At 39.5% G+C, this 21,730-nt stretch overlaps 1 protein-coding gene across 4 annotated transcripts in view; it reads right to left on the bottom strand.

Moving 5' to 3' along the window:
- Window positions 1-21,730, bottom strand: part of LOC135500250 (ceramide synthase 5-like) — a 63,635-nt gene that overhangs the window by 24,056 nt on the left and 17,849 nt on the right. Inside the window, exon 8 of one of the 4 annotated variants that reach the window (XM_064791579.1) lies at window positions 8,031-8,187. The exons of the other annotated variants lie outside the window; for them this stretch is intronic. Within the exon in view, the coding sequence (XP_064647649.1) occupies window positions 8,031-8,187 (157 nt within the window). The remainder of the gene's footprint in view (window positions 1-8,030; window positions 8,188-21,730) is intronic. 4 annotated transcript variants of the gene reach the window in all.

Genomic DNA, 21,730 nt, shown 5'->3' with positions numbered 1-21,730 from the left:
AAAATCAGATTGTCAAAATGTTATGAGTGCCAGTGGAATCTCTTGGAATGTACCAAAAAATAACTACAGCTCAAAATCGTGCACATTAACCATTCTTTAAGAATCACGCCTCTTTTGTGGATAGGTACACACATTGAGAGATTTGGCAGATTATGGCATTTCAATATCTTGAAATGTTTTTCATGTGTAGGGTGTGAGGAGCCAATCACATATTTAACCCATAATACCACAACTAAACTGTGAACCACGCTGGCAAAATGAGTCGCAATGGGCATTTGAGAAATCCTATCAGAAACTACACATTTCCTCCTTTTAAAAACATGATGCGCTGCTAAATGCAAAATGCCAAATGCCAAATTCAGATGGCAACAATGTGACAGAAAGTCTAGTAAAGTCTTTACAAAGCGATCGGCTTTTTTACTTCAGATGGTTAGTACTTCTTCTGTTTCATGAGTAAACTATTTCTGCGTTTTTTTAAAAATTTCGAATTTTTTTTTAGCTCTTCACATGTCTTAGGTAGTAGGAAAATGGGTTATAAACTAGTTTACACATGCACTACTCCTGGCCCGTAATACATTTCACGCCAGATGAGTGCACGCCAATTTCAGACTTTACGTCACCCTGCTTTTACGACACAACGTCATCCATTATCGACGCAGAAAAAGGGTAATCTAGTGCCAACAGTGCGACGTCATCATCTTTTCGTCACTGCGCAGCACGTCGTCGTGCATTGATCCACACAAAAATCATATCAGCACGAAGACTGCAGATCCATTTGGGATTAAAATCGGTCAGCATGAGAATTTAGTCAGTTTCAGAGTTTTTCCATGTGTTCATTTAAGATGGGAACTGCTACTGTGGAATGGAAGGTGACTGGGCAGCCAGTAGCTTGGTTATAATACCATCGGTCATTTGAGCTGTTTGATGACGCATTCTTTTGAAGACATATACTCAAAAAGAAGACCTGCACATTGCGACACATTTTGCCCTCATTTTCACAAGATTCCCCAAGTTCTCAACTGACAACCTAAATTTATCTTCATTCCAAACAAACTATAACAAACATGGTGGTGTTGGGATTATTTCTCACATAGATAAATGTTTTTGACTGGAAAACTGATACGTGCATTGAGAATGACGCGCGTGAAAATCACACGGAAAATCAGATAAGTCCAGAAGATGTGTAGGGCTTGCAAAGTGGCCAACAAGGCATTCATGGTTGTGAACGCGGCTGGTAGGGGTGGAGGGATAACATCGGCAATCTCAAAGAATGAGGAATTCAATACCCTGCAATGGCACACAAAATAAGAGCGATTATTGGTTTTTAAAATAAATAAATAAACTTCAAGTAAATTTTACAATAAAATAATTGAAAATTTCAATTCGATCAGATCCTTTTTGCAAATACTCACGAATGATATGTTCGATCAAAGGGCAAGTGGCCATTGAGATCACCTCTACCCACAGACATTGCTAATGGTAGGCCTAGAAACTGTCTCTGCCTTGGCCTAATCACACCTGGAAAGTTGGTTGCATTACCAAGCTGTAACAGGAGTCTACAAACTTGGTTGAGATTTCAGGACAAAATACCAAATATGTGCCTTCTATAGAGTTAACCCTTCTGACCTTCAAAGGAGATCATTGCCAGCCAGAGAAGAAAAATCTATGCATGTGCTTAAAATCAGGAAGCGACTATTTCTGATTGCTCACCCATATTCAAGGTATGCATGTGACCAGTTGAAATGTAGGTCAAATCAATGTATGATGAAGTAATTCGTTGTCATTTTATATACCCATGACATTAATAGGTCAAATGAAATGTATGGTACTTAGATGTTCATTTCAAGCATGCTCATCATATCATGTCCCCATGATATGAATTAGGTCAAATGATAGATATGGTAATTAGATTTGCCATGTATATGGCATATCTAATTACCACTCAATGTACCCATGACATGAATATAGGTCAAATGTAACGTATGGTAGTTATGTAATGTATGGTAGTTAGATGTTGATTACATATATTCATTCCATGCACCCCTGATCTAAATTAGGTGGCAATCAGGGAAGTAGTCAGGCGACATGTGGAAACTGGTTAATCTGATCAAACTCGTCTTTCATGTCCACTGTTGTCTAAATTTAGTTCTAAAGGTGAAAAGCTGGTTGCTTAGAAACATGCCTTTGCAATGGTAAACAACGAAGGGTGGCAGACACTGCTCTATCTAACAAAGCACGTCTACTATAGTCCATTCGTAAATGTTTTATCTGCATCAATTTGGGTTCTTGAGCACAAAATACTGGTTGGATTTCAATGAAGTTAGGTTGTTATAAATCTTAGCTTCGCCACTCAACGGGATTTTGCGTGTTCACCATTGTTTTTCACAGAAATTAAGATCGCCTCAGCAAAGCCCAAAGGGGTTTGCAGGGGGGAGGGGTGGAGAGGTTAGGCTATATTTTGAATTCAATGAGCGCCGTCAGTGTACCTACATAAAACTTTTTTGTGACCGTGGTTACTGAAATGAATAAAGCTGTTTGGTCGCGAAGCAAGGATTAATTAAAGCCGAACTTCAAAGAAATCAAACTGGTTGTTTGTGTTCCTGAGCCCCAAAATGATGCACAAAAAACATTTATGAACACTTTGACTAAATCCACAATGGCAATCTTGGACCCTAAAGAATTTCCAATGAAAAAACAAAATCACTAAATACGCGTGTACCTTCTAAATGGAAAAAAATCTTCGTTTAAGCCTTAATACAACGATTATATCCAAAATGTGCCAAACAACTTCTGTTTAAACCTAATTCCTAATTTCACAAATAAAAAGATTCATAGAAGAAAGCTAACAACTACCGATAATTGGCAAAGCTGCGACCTACTTTTCCATCTGCGGAATTTTTTTTCCACTTTTGGCAAAAAGTAGGTCAGTCAGCTGAGGGAATGAGAGACAATGGCGTTTCTTTTTTCTTGGATTCTGAAGGACCTAACAGTAGCAACGAGCTTCACAACTAAAATGCTGCGAGAATTGGGGACTGTTCACAACTGAGAAGACTGTTGTTACCAAGTTGAAAAAAAAGTGCAGCAGAGAATGACTCCAAGACGAGACTGCCCCCTGGAATGATGATAGATACACTGAGGAACTGCAATACTTTCTTTGATCAGAATTTTAGCGAACCTACATAGGAAGTGTTAGGACTAGGGAGAAGTTGGATTAAACTACAGGGTGGCCCAGAATTATTTTCCCTCACACAATGGATACACAATAGAATTCTATTGTTCAAAGGAAAATAATTCTGGGTCACCCTGTAGTTTGCCTTAATCCGCTGGAACCAAACATGCATACATGGACGCCATAATACGTCAAACATGTTCCAGGAATCAAGGCAAACTTGGTTGAAAGCAACTTGGTTTGACAAATATCTGAAGCTGCATGTTGCATCACATAAGTTAGATAATTACGCTTTTTTGAAAATGACAGGGATAAGATTAATGTCAAATCAGTGTCCTCCACAGGGTTTTCTCAAGGTAGGGTGATAGCCTTGACTTTCATGACGTTTTACCAGTGTGCAACACAAGGTAGGGTGGCCAGCAATTTGAGGTAGGGCGGCCCTATAGGAACCCTCCACAAAGTTCTAGAGCAAGGTGGGGTGGCTCTTCCAAGGTAGGGTGGGCCACCCTGACAAATAGCCTTGTGGAGAACAATGCAAATGTGTCTCTAGTCCAAGTTTACCCAACTGCATGGCCACACCTGCAACAGCAACACCCCTGCTGATTTCTGAGTGCAAAATATTCCAGTCTGGAAATGTGTTTTTAGCAGCCATCATTACATCATATTACTCTCAGAAAGGTTGTGCAAGAAAGCATTGGTCCGGAGCATTGCAGGCTTCAGCCGTTGCTGAAAGGTCAGGTCCGCTCCCGAACTTGTTTACATTTGGGGCATGCTGGAAATGTAGTTCTGCTCTCCATAGGTGGCAGCAGTGGTGAATTTTTGCACCACAAATAATATATAATAGAACCCCTATTAGGGAAACCTAAGTCAGCATATTCTAAAAAGACACTGATATTGGTCCAAAATGGTTCATTCTCATTCATATAATATGGTTCATCCTCATGGTTCATTCTCATCCATATAATAAGGACATTTTTCTTTTTTAAGTGAAGCATTTGTCCGCCTTAAGGATGCTTTGTATGCAGAGGGTCTATTGTTAATTGCATTTCGTGTTGTAGTATGGGGTTACACATGAGTAAACCGTGAAATGGTGCAAGAATTTGCTCATTTTCAATTGGCCGTAGACTGAAAAATCGCGTTTGCTGCCGGAATTTAATGGTTAATGCATCACAATGCCAAAATCACAAGAATAAAGCACTCATGTAAATGTCAGTCTACAGCTTGCTTGCTTGCAAACGGGTTGTATTCCAGCGGTCCTCTTTGTAAACAAGTTAGAGATAGACCTGCTTCTCATGTAGCCAGAGAGAGGGTTAGCAGACAACAGGGAGGAGATAGAAATGCCCCTCAGTAGTTTGTGCTTGATTTTTTTGACAATTTAGTTGATCTTGATTAATTCCCTATTGGACACAGGATATTATAGTAAAATGTCCAGGGGACATTGTGCTCACATGAGTTAGCATATTACACAAGAGTGAATAGATGATGTTCTCAGCTACTAATATCCTATTTCGGTTATTTTTCATTGAATACTGGCCAAGATGGATGAAATTAGGTTGATAAGTAGGTAATGATACCTCACCCTTGGTTTTTATCAATATTATAAGACATTGAAAGCCCAGAATATATAGGTCAGACCGCAATGCTAAGGGTCATGGAGTAAACTGTCTAAGGGTTGACCATAGGTACCGCCATTTTGGTTAGACCTCCAAATCCTAAAGCAACTAGAACTCTTTCAAAACATAGTGAATGCTCATTTCAAGGGCTGGAGTCTGTTCTTTGTTTTTCAGACAACAGCCTCCAGGGCTTTATATGAGCATTCACTACATTTTGAAGGACTTCTAATTGCTTCATGATTTCAAGTCCTAGCCAAAATGGGTGTACCTGTCGTCAACCCTTAATTGGTATGTCATGTTGTCGTGAGACATCCCTCACATCAAGTTTGAAATATCCAGTCCCGATCATGAGCAAATGTGCCATAATTGTCGTCGAACGTACCTACGTATGACCGACAAGGAGGACGACATGAGCTCACTTTCAAGGACTAAAAACTCCAGTGTAATGAAGGAATGAATTTGTCCATGGACTATCTGCTTGCACAGGGCTGTACGGCAATGAAGATGAATGAAATGAGTAAGGTGTTTGAATGTTGACATGAAAGGCCGAGTTTACATAGGTCAAACTGTCGTGTGTGACATCCGACAGTGTGACCTCACTTGTCATGCATGATATAAAGAAAGATCGAGTCATTTTCAACACGCGCTCTAAACATAGGATTCACTTTACACCATGACACCCATACCATTGTGACATGTCATGTTTCCAATGTGATCACACTTGTTTTTCATGACATGAAATAGCCCCATGAAAACTTGCACAATGTCTTGAAAATCACTGGAAATCTTTCTGACCCGACTGTTTCATCACCACTTCCCCCACTGTTTTCAAAGAGAATGCAAAGCTATCTTCCATGCAGAAACCAGTAACAGACCATCCGCAGGAACTTCACAGACAGTAACAAGTCAGTGCGCACAATCCTGAACCCAGATGTATACCAAGACAAAGTGACAACATGACACCTATATAAACCCAGTCTTAGGTGGCAGATCAAAACCCTGCACCTGATATAATAGTGGTACTTCCACTACACAAAACTCCGGTGTGTGCCCGAGTTTATTCTGATTCCACTACAGGATCTCCGGGTTAAATAGGCCCGGAGCTAATAACACCGGGTTTATTATACCCGCCGATCATCGGTGGGTTTCGCACGCAGGTCCAGATCGGCACCGGAGTTTTCTGTCGTGGAATACTAATAACACGGGAGATAATAGTTGTATAGATTCGGCGATAGGTGGCATGCCGATTGCTTAATACAAGTGCGCACGGCGCATTGTGGAAAATAGTGCCCAATATTTTTACCTCCATCTTTTGATGACATCTTGTTAGTAATTTCATGCCATACAGGTTTATTGTATTATAGTCTGTAACTGGAGAGCAAATTTCGGTGTCGCCATCTACCGCCGAGCTTATTAACCTTATATGCAAGCCTGTAGTTGAACACGAACCAAGAAATATTCAGGTTTATTTATATCCGGAGAGCCTCCAGATCTAGTAACACCGGGTTTAAAATCTGTAGTGGAAGTAAGACTTATGACACTGGATGATCTATGACATGCATGTGTTACTCCTTTGTACAGTATTAGTATACAATTGTGACATCATCAACAGGATGTGGTCCAAGTAGGCAATCACATGATCCCCATTAGAAGCTCATGACCTAAGCATATGATTCTTGCTTGCATTGTTCATGAGATGTAGCCTTATGATAGGCCTTTGACACCACCACACTTTCCGGTAAACAGCTTTTTTTCCACCGGTATCCACCACAGTTTTCCTGAGGTCACCTGACCTAGAGCAGAGAATCTGAGAAAATTGCTTAAAGGACATGCCATATTGTACAAGAGCTTACAGGCAAATTATGCCATTTGACCTTGGTGATCTTGAGGCATGAGTGAGAACAAAAACCTCAGGCATAATGTATGGTCATTTTACAAGAGTACCCCAAGGAGATCTTTTGATGACATCTTGTTAGTAATTTCATGCCATACAGGTTTATTGTATATATAGTATTTAACGGTTATTGCATGCATCAGACTAAATTAAGCCTTTGTCTTTAATTTGACTCCAATTGAATACGGTTAAAATATCATGAGGTGTACCAATGATAACAATTTGATGGTAAGGATAACAGAAAATTGTCCTGAAAATGTCGAGCAATTTTATTCTATTATCTAATAACTTTTTGCGTACATTGGGATACGCAAGAATTCAATACTTCAAAATACTGTAGTCAAAATACCACTACAAACATCAGAAATTATAATAAGTCATCTCGTGGTCATATGATCAAATGGGCACCAGGCCATATCGTGTACTTAGAACACACATGATCTATTCTTTGACAGTGGCTCCACCATCAACCCACCTCTGACACCAGGTGGATCCACTGTGCTGGAGTTAGAGAGTATGTGTCTCTCATGCAAGTACTAATGCGTGCCTTGCACTCCCCTCTACTCAAAACAAGATATTGCCATGTGTGTCAAAGCTAATATAGGTCATCTCTCAGCACTCCCGAAAATCGTGTCAAAGCTTCACAGAGTGGTTACGGTAAGACACAGATGTTTTAGGGATATAGGAGTCCTCATGGACATGTTCTGGAAACAAGAGTTGATACACTGCATATTCCTGTTTTTGACTGTCTTAATTGGATATCCTTGCTTTACCACAAGACTTGGAGGTGTTGTGTCCTTGACGAGGGGATATACAAGACACACATTGACAATTGCATTAGGTGCGTCTTCGGAATGAGACCATTTTCCAACCATTTTCTATGCTAATTAGTGATGAAACCTACTACGACCAGTGAAAGATGACTAGCCACCAACCAATCTGCACTACTGCCATTATAAATTTACCAGTTGGTCCTTTAACCGATGATCAATACTGACAATGCTAAATGCTGCACTAACGAAGTAACCCACCAGACGTGAGCAAAAATCTAACATGCAAAATGGAGGTTGAAAAAATCTTAAAGCAAAATCGCTAATATACAGCCGTCTATGTGCAACAATTAAAATAATTGGAATGCCACAGCCTGCAGTCAACTGAAGAAACCGACTCTATGAAGCACCGCAGTGCACATCCAGCACCGATGTGTCAGGAGGGGGAGGAGGAGAGGACATGCTGTGGCCGCGCATACTAACAACACCAGACCACAATGGCAGCAACAACATTCAACAGAGCAAGTAGGAGGATAGCACCCCAGAGTATAAGACATATCACAATCATAGTAAAAAATACATACAGACTTTCTGAACAGAAAGCCGAAAGCAATTCTGCATATGAAATACGTCCACATCAAATGTAATGCCATTAGTATGAGGATAAGCACTTGCAACACCCGGCCGGAGTGAAAATATCGAGTGATCGGCTCAGCATCTACCAGAGCTGGCTTAAGAACCCTGTTGTTAAAAGAATACAAGAATAGATTTCAGTTAGGTTTGTCAATTGCACTGAAATAGGAAGCAGCACTACCTATATATATATATATGATTAATAATAATGACAAAGCAGTGACAGGGTTTAAATCGCTTTCCATCTTCCCTTCATGCAAAAGATTGATATATGAATACTGAGAGAGAAACAATACAAGTCAGTGTTACAGAGAATTCATGGCTTGAAAGGCTTCATGGGATCCTCTCAACCGTTCGAGGCCAAATGGTCGTGTGCATTCGAGAGCCAAGCAAGCCCTACTGGGGCTCGCACTTCTGCAAGCTAAGCAATAATAAGCTTTTCATAATTCAAGTATTGTTCAGTATTTCCACTTGGTGTATTTCTAAACTCTTTCAGTGCGCATCCCCGCTTCTCAGCGGGCCCATTCGGTTGACCCAACACGCGCAAACCGCCAGACAGTGGTCTGTCACCATGGCAACTCCATTGTCGTCTGCTATCCATAGCATAACTCATAACCACAGGGAAAGTAGTCTTGAGCAATGCAGAAATCTATACAATAGTAATGGCCGCCATGTTATGCTCGGTTCAGTTTATTCAACACAAAAATGGCCCAAAATACTAGGTAGGTGAATGTTCATTTACAAATGACTGATATGAGTTGAATCTCTAGTAAACAAAGAATTACATTTTAACACTAAACTTATGTTTTTTATAAATTCTACAATAACAGCATGACTTTTTCTTTTGTTATCGAAAGTTTCTTGCAGAAATATTGAGTTTTTTTCCTTCTAAAGGTGGAATAGCTGAAATTCATTAAATTCAAAAAAACTATTTGCATGGGGGGTCACACCCCAAAAAATATTTCGCACTGAAAGGATTAAAGCAAACGGCCACTAGACCAACTCAAGTTGTCGAGCAAGATTTATCCAGACTGGATAAAGTCTCTCTTTGCCAACAAAATGAGACCAGTGCAATAATACTGAAATGCAGTGATATCATTAAGTATAAGTTTGAATGATGTGCAGTAAATAATTCTTTCTTACACAAAATATGCAAATTTTCAGCTGATGTCACAAAAGGCAAAAAGACAAATCGACTAATGTTTTTGAATCGGTGCATAAAAATAATAAGTTTCCTTATTTCTGCATGTTGATAATATATTTCCTCAGGAGATTTTTCATCAAGTTCTCTATTTTTTTCTCTCCAAGTTTGTCCTGTTCCAAGCAAGCACACTCATGATGGATTAACCTCTTGTAACATCACTTTAATTAGTCTTTTGTCTTCTGTTTTTTAAAGCAAATCAATGTAGAGTTGAATGCAACTTTTTCATCTCTATCATCCCAATTATTCATTTTTGTGGTCAATATGCATCTTTGGCCATTTGCTTTAAAGTTTTACTAGACGAATATCTGTAGGGTAGGATGTCTAAGAGGTGACTGCCAACACAGGCTGCCATTTTGTATCACTCATCCAATGATTCCTGGAGTAGGTCATAGGTGCTTGAAAATACAAGAAACATAGAAATCAATCAACCCCCCTCCGCCCCCGAATTAACTGATACACACATCGCTCTTTCATGTCTAGGATTTATGTGTTTTGTCAGTGGGTCTTGTGGGGACTGATTAATCCCTGTGATCTGTTGATTTCGATATCATCACACACATGTGCATTTAGGACCTTGTGGTGTATTATGGAAATCTGTGTTGGCAGAGGAAATATCTTTTGTCCTGTGTAAAGGTGAATGAGGTTTTCACAGCCTTTTTTGGACAGCATTTTGAACACAAGATTAGTGGTATTGGTTTATTTTGTACACCAGTGTTCAAATTTTTAAGATGTTTTACAGAGTCGAAATGTTACTATTTCAAAGAGAATACATAAACCACACCATTGAAGAAACTAAGAGGTAGACTTCAAGGAAGAAGTTTAAGAGAATTTGTATCATATACCCTACATGTGCATTGATCCAGTCGACAAAGCCACAGAAAACCAAAATTTTACTCCAAAAGGTTCATTCAAATTCTTCCAAAATCACTTGAAGTGAACCAGGGGCAGTCCTTTAAAAGATAAGTCTCCAATGCCCATCAAAACATTCAAGAGTGTAATTTGAAGAAATACATATAAGTGCCAAAAAGCAGGAAACGACTATTGCAGGACTCAGGAGGGTGATCAGCCAATTCGATAAAACCATCTTTAGGGCATGAGAAAAACTCTTGGGTAATCCAGACTCCTGATTGTTGCTAGATCCGGAGAAAGTCCCTTCCGCTTCGCATCATGTTCATTGTGTGCCTTTGTTCTAGTTCTGGTTAATACCCAAATTACTGCTGATGTTATGAATAGAATGTATAAGGTTATCCAACTATTGCTGATGCTACATCTAGTTCCAACATTATCCAGGTAAATGCTGGTATTACAACTAGCACGTAGTTCTGGTTATCCAGGTAAATGCTGGTATTACAACTAGCACGTAGTTCTGGTTATCCAGGTAAATGCTGCCATTACAACTAGTACGTAGTTCTGGTTATCCAGGTAAATGCTGCCTTTACAACAAGCACATAGTTCTGGTTATCCAGGTAAATGCTGCCAATACAACTAGCACATAGTTCTGGTTATCCAGGTAAATAAATGCTACCATTACAATTAACACGTAGTTCTGGTTATCCAGGTAAATGCTGCCATTTCAACAAGCACGTAGTTCTGGTTATCCAGGTAAATGCTTGTATTACAACTAGCACGTAGTTCTGGTTATCCAGGTAAATGCTGCCATTACAACTAGCACGTAGTTCTGGTTATCCAGGTAAATGCTGTCATTACAACTAGCACGTAGTTCTGGTTATCCAGGTAAATGCTGCCATTACAAGCACGTAGTTCTTATTATCCAGGTATATGCTGCCATTTCAACAAGCACGTAGTTCTTGTTATCCAGGTAAATGCTGCTATTACAACAAGCACATAGTTCTGGTTATCCAGGTAAATGCTGCCATTACAAATAGCACATAGTTCTGGTTATCCAGGTAAATGCTGCCATTACGGCAAGCATGCAGTTCCAAGGTTATCCAGGCATCTGATAAAACAATCAGTTCTGGTTATTCATTTTATAAATCCTGATATTACAAATAGCACATATAGTTCTGAATTTTTTCAATATCAAACATGGATGGAGTGTAGTTCTTATCCTAATCTATCCAAATGCTGTTATGACAGCCAGCATTTAATTCTGACATTATTCATGTAAATGCTGATGATGCATGGTGAACTGTTAAAGCGAAGCAAATGATTTTTAAAGAAGGGAGGGTGTGCAAGACCATATCAGAGTTCTGCAAAGGCCATAGGGCCTTTTCTTCATCACCCAGAATCATCTCTACTCCACTTGCCCTGTTATGCCTCAAAGACATAAAACATGCAGGGAACATTTCTTAAATGCAGTGAATATTTCTTCAGATATTGATCACAGGTTTTTATGACGTTGACACGCTTTTACCTGCCAAGTTGGTCACACCAGCCTTAAGGGTCCAAAATCACCCAAACTGTGCATAAGATTAACCAGTGGTGTATTCCTTACAGGGACACTATTCACAAGGGAAATTTCTACCCGGTTAAAGAGTCAAGGTCTATGTAGTTAACGCCACTGGCAAATAATACCAAAGTGTGAATTTAACTTTGAATACTTGCACACCTGCACAGTTGCCCACCAAAGGTAATGCATAATGATATAGACAATCAATGTATGGTCTGTGTGACATCTGACAGTACTGATTTCTTCAAATTCATAATCAAAGTCATGACCTCAACATGCCCCGATTGAAAATCCCTAGATCGTTGAAGATCTGTGTCAAGAAGTAACCATGAGGTCAAGCACCTTATTGCAAGATAAGCTTCCATATCAAAAACTAATGACCAGGGGCTACTTAAGTCTGTCATTTATGATAAATAGATAACACTGATCTCCAAGACCTCAACAAATACGACAGTTTTATTACAAAATGTTGAGATGCGACAGTTGAGATATGCCTCATTTTAGGAGTTTCGTGCCCTTGCCCAACGTAAGATATTGGGAAAGTCGTCCCAATCTAGATTTTTCTTACCATTTACATTATAAAATGCACACAACTGCTTATGTTCTGCACCAAAAGTATATGTGAAACTTGCCGGCTTAAAAGAAATTTATTTTTTGACATCTGTGACCTTGAAAAGTAGGTCAAGGTCAAAATGCTTCACCGCTAAGTATTTGACATAAGTTTGGCTACCATGTTATCCTATATCAAATATTCCTCAATTCATGGACTCATGGGTGAGCAAACCTGCCACCATTGTTGACGGACAGAAGACAGATGATGACAGACAAGGTGTGATGATTTTGAAGCTCACTAATGTGAGCTTACCACACCACTTAGTATCTGGCTGAGATCTGAAGACGATTCGTAATTCTACACCAACTTTGATGATGGGACTGTCCTCAAATCTATTTACAACCAAAGTCATAGCACCATGAAGGGAATATCCATGAAACGTCAGGTCAATTATCGATGCTGAAATGACTTGCCATGCTATGGACAGCATCTACGCAAAGTTTTCCCATTACTAAATAAAGCCAAGATGAGAAAGACCTGGTAGGGAGAGGGTTACTTGTAGGAAAGAAGTACCAGTTAAACTAGGAACAACATTATTGACTGTATCAAGTATTATATTCATTATTGTATTAAGTAATCGCAACCAGAAAAATATTTATAGAAAGATCTTAATGAAGCCTATCATGGAAAATTGCCATGAAAATATTTTGCCAGGGCCGCAGTGCAGTTGCAGTGGCATTTTAATTTTCCTGAAAATAATAAATGAAGCTGATTAATTTGTTTTAAGGAATCCGGGTCACCTCATTCTGCACAGGAAAGAACATGTGCGCCAATGCTGACATGATGGAGCGGATGACAAGGACCACTGATTCACACCGTCAAAAGATTAAGCAGTCAGTGGTTATTGTGCGCATAACCTGTCAGAAACATGTACACACAATGTCTGTGTACTGATCTAATGATATCTGAAAATTAGAGGTCAGAGTACACTGACCTGGATCGGGGTGAGCAACTGTAGATGACCATTACAACCTAACATATTCCACATGTATAACAAATAATGACAAAACGTGTCACATTCAAAACAAGTTTAGTTTATGACCTTTTGGACCTTGAAATGTTGGTCAAAGCAAGATTATGCAGCTGACAATACCCAGGATAACAATTTAAACAAAGAAGTTACAGTCATTGGTTCAGCAGTTGAAGCACCATTGGTTTTGTTTGTTTGTTTGTTTGTGGCCCTTGCCGGCCATGGCAGGATAAGATCGGCCCAGATCGTAGCCGTTTGGTCATCTCTCGTTTGGGTCACACTCTAGTTTAAGTACACAGCTCTTGTGAATTTGCAACATGCAGTGGTAAGGGACGACGCCTACATTGTAATGATGCGCTACTAGATTAGTAAACTCTAAGCACAACTGAGATGGGAAATGAGAACATGGAGAATGTAAAAACACTGCTGTTCATAGCTTTGTCAGTTTCAACAGATCTAACAGGTTTTCATGCCATGCGTGATCGCACACTGATAAAGTAGCAAATCAATAACTGAAGGAAAAGCCTTGAAAGTCATTACACCTGGAGCATATTGAGTACCATCAACCTTAATTTCACTTGACCTGCCAAAAGTACATGCTCAACTAATGTATAATGCATACAGACACTGCAGTGAGCTAAACAGCAGTGAATGTACACGTTTTACACGACTTGTTGTTATCATATGGGTGCTTGATATTGATGTCATCAGCTACCATCAGTCATCCGACTTCGCAGCACAATGATGGTTTTTCAAAGTTTTTTAGTTCCTCTATTACCAGTGATATGGTCTGTAATAAAGGGGGCATCACTTACATGTCACGGTTTAGAGCAGAAGAAACTTTGAAAACTCATGGTTTTGAAGCCACTTTGTGGGCAAAACCTCAACACAGTTCACCTATCCATAGAGGTCATGCTGAATTCCTGGCCCCGATCAGTTGCCTAAGTCTCCTTCCACCACCGCCCATAACATGACCATCGTTTCTATGCAAGATCCTGTCACGATGATGAGGCAACCAAAGTTGACATTGATCATTTGATAGAGGGCAATCACAATTTCCCTCATTATAAATAGACCTGGCGTCCAGGCACAGCGCCTAAAATCATACTGCTTTATCTAAGTCGCCTCAATTCAGATTCAAGGTCGAAGCAGCTGGTCTAAAAAAATATGGGCCAAAGGATGCTAACTTATATCCTTCTGCACATTTTGTGGAGGGACTTTCTTACAAGCACAACCAAATCGCAGGTACTCTGCACAATAGAAAAAGCACCTTGGAAGTCAACTCTTTGATAAAATAAGTGTCATGGAGTAAACTGTCTAAGGGTTGACCATAGGTACCGCCATTTTGGCCAGACCTCCAAATCCTAAAGCAACAAGAACTCTTTCAAAACATAGTGAATGCTCACTTCAAGGGCTGGAGTCCATTCTTTGTTTTCCAGAGAACAGCCTCCAGGGTATTGAATGAGCAGTCACTACGTTTTGAAAGAGTTGTAATTGCTTTATGATTAAGTTCTAACAACAAGAGGCCCAAGGGCCTGGCGCTCAGCTGAAATGGATAGGTGAAGGCAAGGGTCAAGTGTGTGTCGGTACCGTTATTATGAGGCAACGAAGAAGATAAAGAGTTGGTTAACAAAATGAACTTTATTGGTGCGGCAGATATTTGATGCCTTTCGGCAGATATTGAAGCGCCTTGCGGCAGATATTTGTTGCCTTGCGGCAGATATTTGATAACGCTCTCCAGGAATGGAAAGCAGTAAAACGAGTAAGCACACCTTACTCTGAATGTGGGAACAGCAAGTGCTTTCCTGGACTTGAAATGTGCCAACGACTCCTCTTGCAATAACCAACAACAGTTAATCTGTAAAAAAAGAGAAGAGAAATTAACACTGACTGAATAAAAAAGGGTGACATAGACGGGGAAATGTACACCACCGGATACAGTCTGTGCTTGATCAGGCATCGGTCAGATGATATCCTGAACAAGGCATCTATGGAAGCAAATCCAGAAAGAGACTTAACCTTCGAAGGGCACACTTATCACTCAGTGAAAAGTCAGTCCTGGGGGTTGTTTTCCAATTCAAAATAAAAGTGTAACCTCTTTGAATTAGTCTCACAGACTGAACCATAACACTCAACAGCCAACCGTGCCCACATGATGTGAGCCGTGAGCGAGTGGTGTACTACATTTTGAAAATTGTCTATCATGTAACAGAACAGGATCTAGTGGACTTAATGATGAGGTACTATCAAATAAGGTGTCCATCAAATGAATCATGAGGGCCTGTTGAGTTATACTCTAAGCCTGCACAGCGCAGTGTACAGACAGTACAGGATTGCCAACCAAAAACATGAGCATTGCTGCGTAAGGAAACTGCAGTGGAATTCATACTACGATGTCATAGGCCTAATGTGACTTTCAAAATAATTGTAAACAAACGTAAATGGCGAGATTTGTTGACCGTCCTAAAATGGCCGACGGCGAATTCTCCGGTCGCTAGCGCAGTCCATAAACAAGCATCAATTTTACCAACTTTGGGTGCAAGCTTGGTCATAAAAGTTACAGAACTGTTAGAAATACATCTAAACAACATATATATACAGTTAAAAGTGCATAAAAATCCCGTTTCAACCTCCGGGCGCTACCTTTTTTTCTCCGCCACACGCCGGGCCCTACCGGTCGTTATTTAGTGCGACCGCCACCAGAGTGTTTATCACGATCTTTCGCCGTTTTAATTGCGCGTTTTAGGTAGATTAATCAATTATTACATGCATGCATTATATATCACCGAAATGATAATTGCGTAGGCTATTTGAAACTAAGTTCAGATGTCATTTTCGATCAAAATACTTGCAAAATTCACCCGAGATCGCTTGCATCATCGGCACGTTTGAAAACCGAATTTCACAAATTCCACAAATATTTATCACATACCATATGTATCACCACAAAGGTAACTCTCTAGACTATTTGAAACCAAGTTCAGATACTTATTTTCACAAAAATTCGAAGCTATGCAAGCGATTTTTCAGTGGTAGAGATCGACGGAAACAAATTTTTCGCTCTAAAATGACATGAGACGAGCACCAACTTCCGCTGATTTGTGCACAAAATTTCCGGAATATTATAAAAAACTATTGATAAATCTGAATTATATAGACTCTTTTCAGTACCTAAACAAATTTCAGGTACATGGTCATGTTGATTAAAAGAGTATCAACCGATTGAACATGAGAAAGTTCACTCACCTTCATTGAAGCAGCGACTACCGCCATTTTTAAATGGTGGCATCTCTTCTATCGATCGGCCAATCAGCGGCACTGCTTGCAAAAAAGTTAAGCCACCGCCAAATTTGAAATCGCCAAAATTCAGGCAATGTGCCTGCAGCGCCAACTGGCGGTGAAAACTATATTAATTCCATTAAAAGTAAAAAATGAAAAAATATTTAAAAATATTCAGCCACATTTGAAAACAATATTTGCTCTGTGGACCGAGGTAAAAAGGGAAAGAAATCTAAACGCGAAATGACCTCATTCTCTTAATACAGGTCGGATCGCGCCGATTTTTCGTTTTTTGAGTTCACCTTGGGCAACTCCTAATTTAGCATCGTCAACGAAGTGGCTAGGCCTTCCCGGTCAGAAATGTCCAATTTTGTCCACAGATGGGTCCCTAGATGGATGGATTGCAGGACGGACACCATTTGAACAGCTATACTACTAGCTCCGCTGACTTTGTCAGCTGAGCTAAAAATGGCGGTACCTTTGGTCAACCCTTAAATTTATAACAGTTGTACGTAGTTCAAATACAGCTATGAAATGTTGGCCCTTGTACGAAAAAAAATTGGAAAAATTTGACTAATTGGACTAATTGATATGCCAAACTCGCTTCGCCACCTAAAGTTCTCTGGTTGATCTGATCAAACAGATCACAAAAAAGCTCAGCAACATCTTTTCAAACCCTGTTAAAAATAGAAAAGGCTAAAAAAAGTGCATCCCACCTCCAACCCAAACCAATGTAACAGCAATAAAGGTATCCTTGTAGAGAAAGGTCAATGAATTACATGAAGCAGGTTTCTATTGTTTTTTATTAACTTCAACAAAGGTTATAGTCAATCCAATCAAATCATGAAAACTATTCAAGGAAATGAAGGTTTGCTACATGCAGCATTAAATGGCAAAGAAAATGATGGTTGTGGCGCATGCAGTTGGTACAAAAATTAAGCCATGCTTTGATGTTAGGAGAATCTTCATAATATGCTAATAAATAACATAACCACTGTATGATCTTTTGCAACCACTTAGCACATAAAAGCTAACCAAAATTTCTAAACACTGATCTTGAATGCATTTAAATGAAACACAGTGGAATCTCCCTCAGCGGACTCCTCTCTATTAAGGACATCCTCTCTAGTATCAAGGACGCTTGGTCTGGTCCGTAATTGATTGTTAACACTCACTTTGACCTCTTTAATCAGGACACCCCACAAATCAGCCCTTTTTAACTGCCGATTTTTTTTTTAATTTTCAATTTTTTTCCGATAAATTGTTTTTAAAAGACTGTAGCTTGAAGCAGAGAAGAGTTAGATTCCTCGAAACCGCCATAGAAACGATCGCCTGCACGCCATCTATCAGTAGGTTGGAAAACTGTATTGCAGACGATCTTTTCATTCAAACTCACTGGTGAATAACACATAGGCGCAGCTGAAGGGTTAAAGACAGCCTTTGTCAGTCCTGAGGGTATCCTTGACAGAGAGGTTTGACTCTACATATACAATACAAATTGAGCAATTGTTTTGTAGATTCTTGTAGATGAATTAACTAATTATGTGTTCTGACTCTCCAAAAATCCCTCCGTGAATAAAATACCAATCACCTTAGGCCTACTTTTCTGCAGAGTTGTCCAGGACAATCCGGTGGCTGCTCTTTCGTTTGGGACCTCTTTTGGCATTAGTGACCTTCAGTGTACAACCTGGGTCAAAACTTATACAAAATAGGCCAAAGTCAGCCTCGTTCTGGATTGACCTAGTTTGTGTACTATCTAGTGCATTCCAGTTTCAATGCACTATGATCTCAGATAGTGCTTTGATAGCTGGGGTCATTATTTGAAATGACTCTGACACAGCCCAAATCGTTTTTTACCTCAATAAACATGCTTATTATTGTTAGATACATACCACACTACAATCCTAATGCAACATGTATTCCATATAAGCACTTTTGAGAGCATAAAATGCATTTCATTGTGAGTACTGTCCAACACACACCCCACCCCCAACTTCTAATTGGGATAGAAAAAGTTTCTATGTCTAAAACAAGATACCATTGGTGGGAGACCTTTGATTGACATCTTGGCTGTGGAATTCAACCACTTTTCTCAATGAATATGCACACCCCTTGATGTATAAGGCTTATGAATGGCTGGAGTCCACCCAGCACAGCCCCCTCCCCCTCAACTAAACTGTCAATAACATTCTTGGTGGTCAACTTGTGTATGGTATCATGATACAGCCTGGTACATGGACCTTTCTGCTTGATTAATTACACACATTTGGGTTAATTTGTTTATACACTTGTCTGCTATAATCTCTCAAACTCAGCAGGCTGCTTGTTTGCAAGGCGGCATATTCCTTTGATCTTGTAATAGGGATAGATTTTGTTTCTGATACTTCAAGTGCAGAAGGTCAATTCCATGGTGTTGACCATGTCTTACTGTAGTGAATGAGTACAATTTACACCCTTTCTGGTCATCAACGAAGTGGCTATCACATTTTTGATGTTGCTTGTCCAGCTCATTATCAGCCGCTCATTAGCATATTGGCCTAGTAACCATGATGAAACACGTGGTGGTGAAGATCAAGTGCTTCCTGCCTTGTCAATTTTGTTACATCTTTCCTGGTTCCAGTTCTTCTGAACAGGTTAAACTTATTTTGTTGTTCCTTTGGTGGATTATATTCTTACTTCTTTTGGATTATTAATGTTTCACATGTGTAGGCCTATATTCATTCAGTGACCCTTACTTTGATTTATATTTTTCGACCAAAAAAGGAATATGGAATGAAATAATTGTTTGGATATTTGGATATTCTTGATTCAATGGATTAGGGATGTTGGGAGGGTGATTTTATTTATTGTACTGCAATAGTGAATTCAATGCACATTTCAGATGGACAAACTCCACTTTCCATGCATGGCACTATTATTGTTTACATTCCTAATATAGGTAAACTAGGACATATTATGCATGAATCTATGTCAGTGGGCAGCCAAGTTTATGCTAACCAGGTATACCAAACCGAGGCTATAATCTGCCAGCAACTGGGTCACTTTGGATATCAGTTACACTTTGGCTACCCAGAGCACTCACTGCTTTACGAGACAGAATCATTGTGAATCCAGCAGATGCTGACTAACACGCATCACCTGCTTCATTGATGAATCAGAACCACTGTTTATTCATGATTAGTACACCTAGCTATGAACACCAATTCGGTGATAAGATTTATTGCCTCATCATCAGGAAATGAATTGCCATTGTCCTCATGCATCCTGCAATTTTTAAGGACGAGTTATGGATGAGATCAAAACCCATGTGTCCTGAATGCACAGCTGATTGGTCAAGTTTAGGAACCCATTCAGTAGCGAAGCACTGTCTTGGACTCAAAGAAATAAGGAACTTGTAACACTCTGACAACAGGAGAGGCTGGGATAACTACAACAGCTGCATTATGATCAGGTTACATTGATATATGGACAACTCAGAAAAACGTGGACGACACAAGCCCATGAACACGAGCATATCACCACCCTATGCATCACAACGACACAACAGATGGTGTAGCTGTTTATGAGAGTGCAATAATCCCATAACCATCACTTTTTAAGTCATCTTTTTCTGTAACTGATTGTAATGATGTCACAAAGTACAGAAAAACAGCAAAAGCTCAATGGTAGAGCAGTGCCAGTGGACAAGCAATCCAACAGTTTGTGGTTCAAATATAAATTAGAAAATATATTTCATTCTCTTTTATACAGGCCAAAAAGGCAACTTGTGCTTTTCTATCTGGCTATCTGGATTTTCAAAGCAAAGGACTAAAAAAAATTCAGAGAAGAGGTATCCATTCAAAGGGAGAAACTCGAAGATGGGGACAGCAGCGTTGACATTGTTGCTTATTTCATTATGAACTTTGAACTTCGTCATTATTGTAATTATGTAAATTATTTTTTGCAATTAAAAGTGGCTGTGAAAACCGCAAAACTCCCATTATACACCGCGAAAAACACAAAAATGTCTGTTGTGGAATTGGTTAAGACAGATTTCAAGCCCTAACGGAAGTGGCTGAAATGAAATACTTTCAAAGTTTTTCGTCAATGTGCACAAAATGCATGTGTATCTAAAATGGGCTCCCTGCCTTGTTAGCCTTAAGGCTAAAGGAATTGAAGGAGTACCATGTAAGTGAGTAGGCCTATTCATAGGACTTTCCCTAATAAAACAGTGTCGATGACCTTGAAATATATGTCAAGGTCATCATGTTCCAAGCAAGTGCTGAGCCTGTTCAGATGAATCTCTGGAACACATTTGATGCTACAGCATCTAGTCACGACTTCTAGAGATATGACCCACGCCGGGTAATAGGCCTACAACATGGGCCAAGTTGTTAAAAAGAAGACTTAGCGTTATCACCTTCAGGCTAGTCCAGGTGGGGTTAAAAGTTAACACCCAAGTTAGTGATTAACTTGCTTTCTACAACCAGGCCCTGACCTAAAACTGATAAGTAGGTCACATTGACCTACTAGAAGATGGACAACAGGTGTCTAGATACCAAAGGTTCCAAAACAAATAAGGACGAAACGTGCCAATTTCCGGGGCAGTTTGAAGTTAGAGTTCAGTTACATTGTAGGTCTCGGTCAAAATTTTTAAATTTAAACCACTATGATATTAAACCCTGTATACTGACATTTTTTTACTATGCCTTGAAGATGTGTTCAGATATGACCAATGCCAGATCTTACAACTTAGACATCTACGCGACCTTGAAAAGAAGGTCGAAGGGCCAGGTGTCATATTATGTATTCTTCTAGATTTACAAAAGACAAGAATTCCGACACTTCCTTCCTGTACCATGTGAGCTAAACAGATCTTTTAAGCTGGCCAACTATGCTTTCCATTTTTCATGCCCTGAACATTGAATATTTTATTTGATCAATTATTGCACACCTGGTTTTTTCTGGCGGTCTCAAACATTTGTCCAGAAAACAATTTCAAGATCAGAATTGAAACTTGGCAAAGCTGCAACTACTCAAATGATTTAACTACAAGAGAGGGTGTCAGAGGGACGAGTATCCTCAAAAAAAGGTATGCGCATACTAATTTCAAGTTGAGAGCCCCGTGGTATAAAAAAAGTATGAGTGCTTTTTCATTAAAAGCTGACATACATGCATAAAAACCCTAACGACCAA

The sequence above is a fragment of the Lineus longissimus genome, chromosome 16, assembly GCF_910592395.1.
Source record: "Lineus longissimus chromosome 16, tnLinLong1.2, whole genome shotgun sequence".
In the NCBI taxonomy this organism is placed as follows: Eukaryota; Metazoa; Nemertea; class Pilidiophora; order Heteronemertea; family Lineidae; genus Lineus; species Lineus longissimus.
The sequence above is the reverse complement of the archived record's forward strand: the minus strand, read 5'-3'. Positions and strand labels throughout refer to the sequence as shown.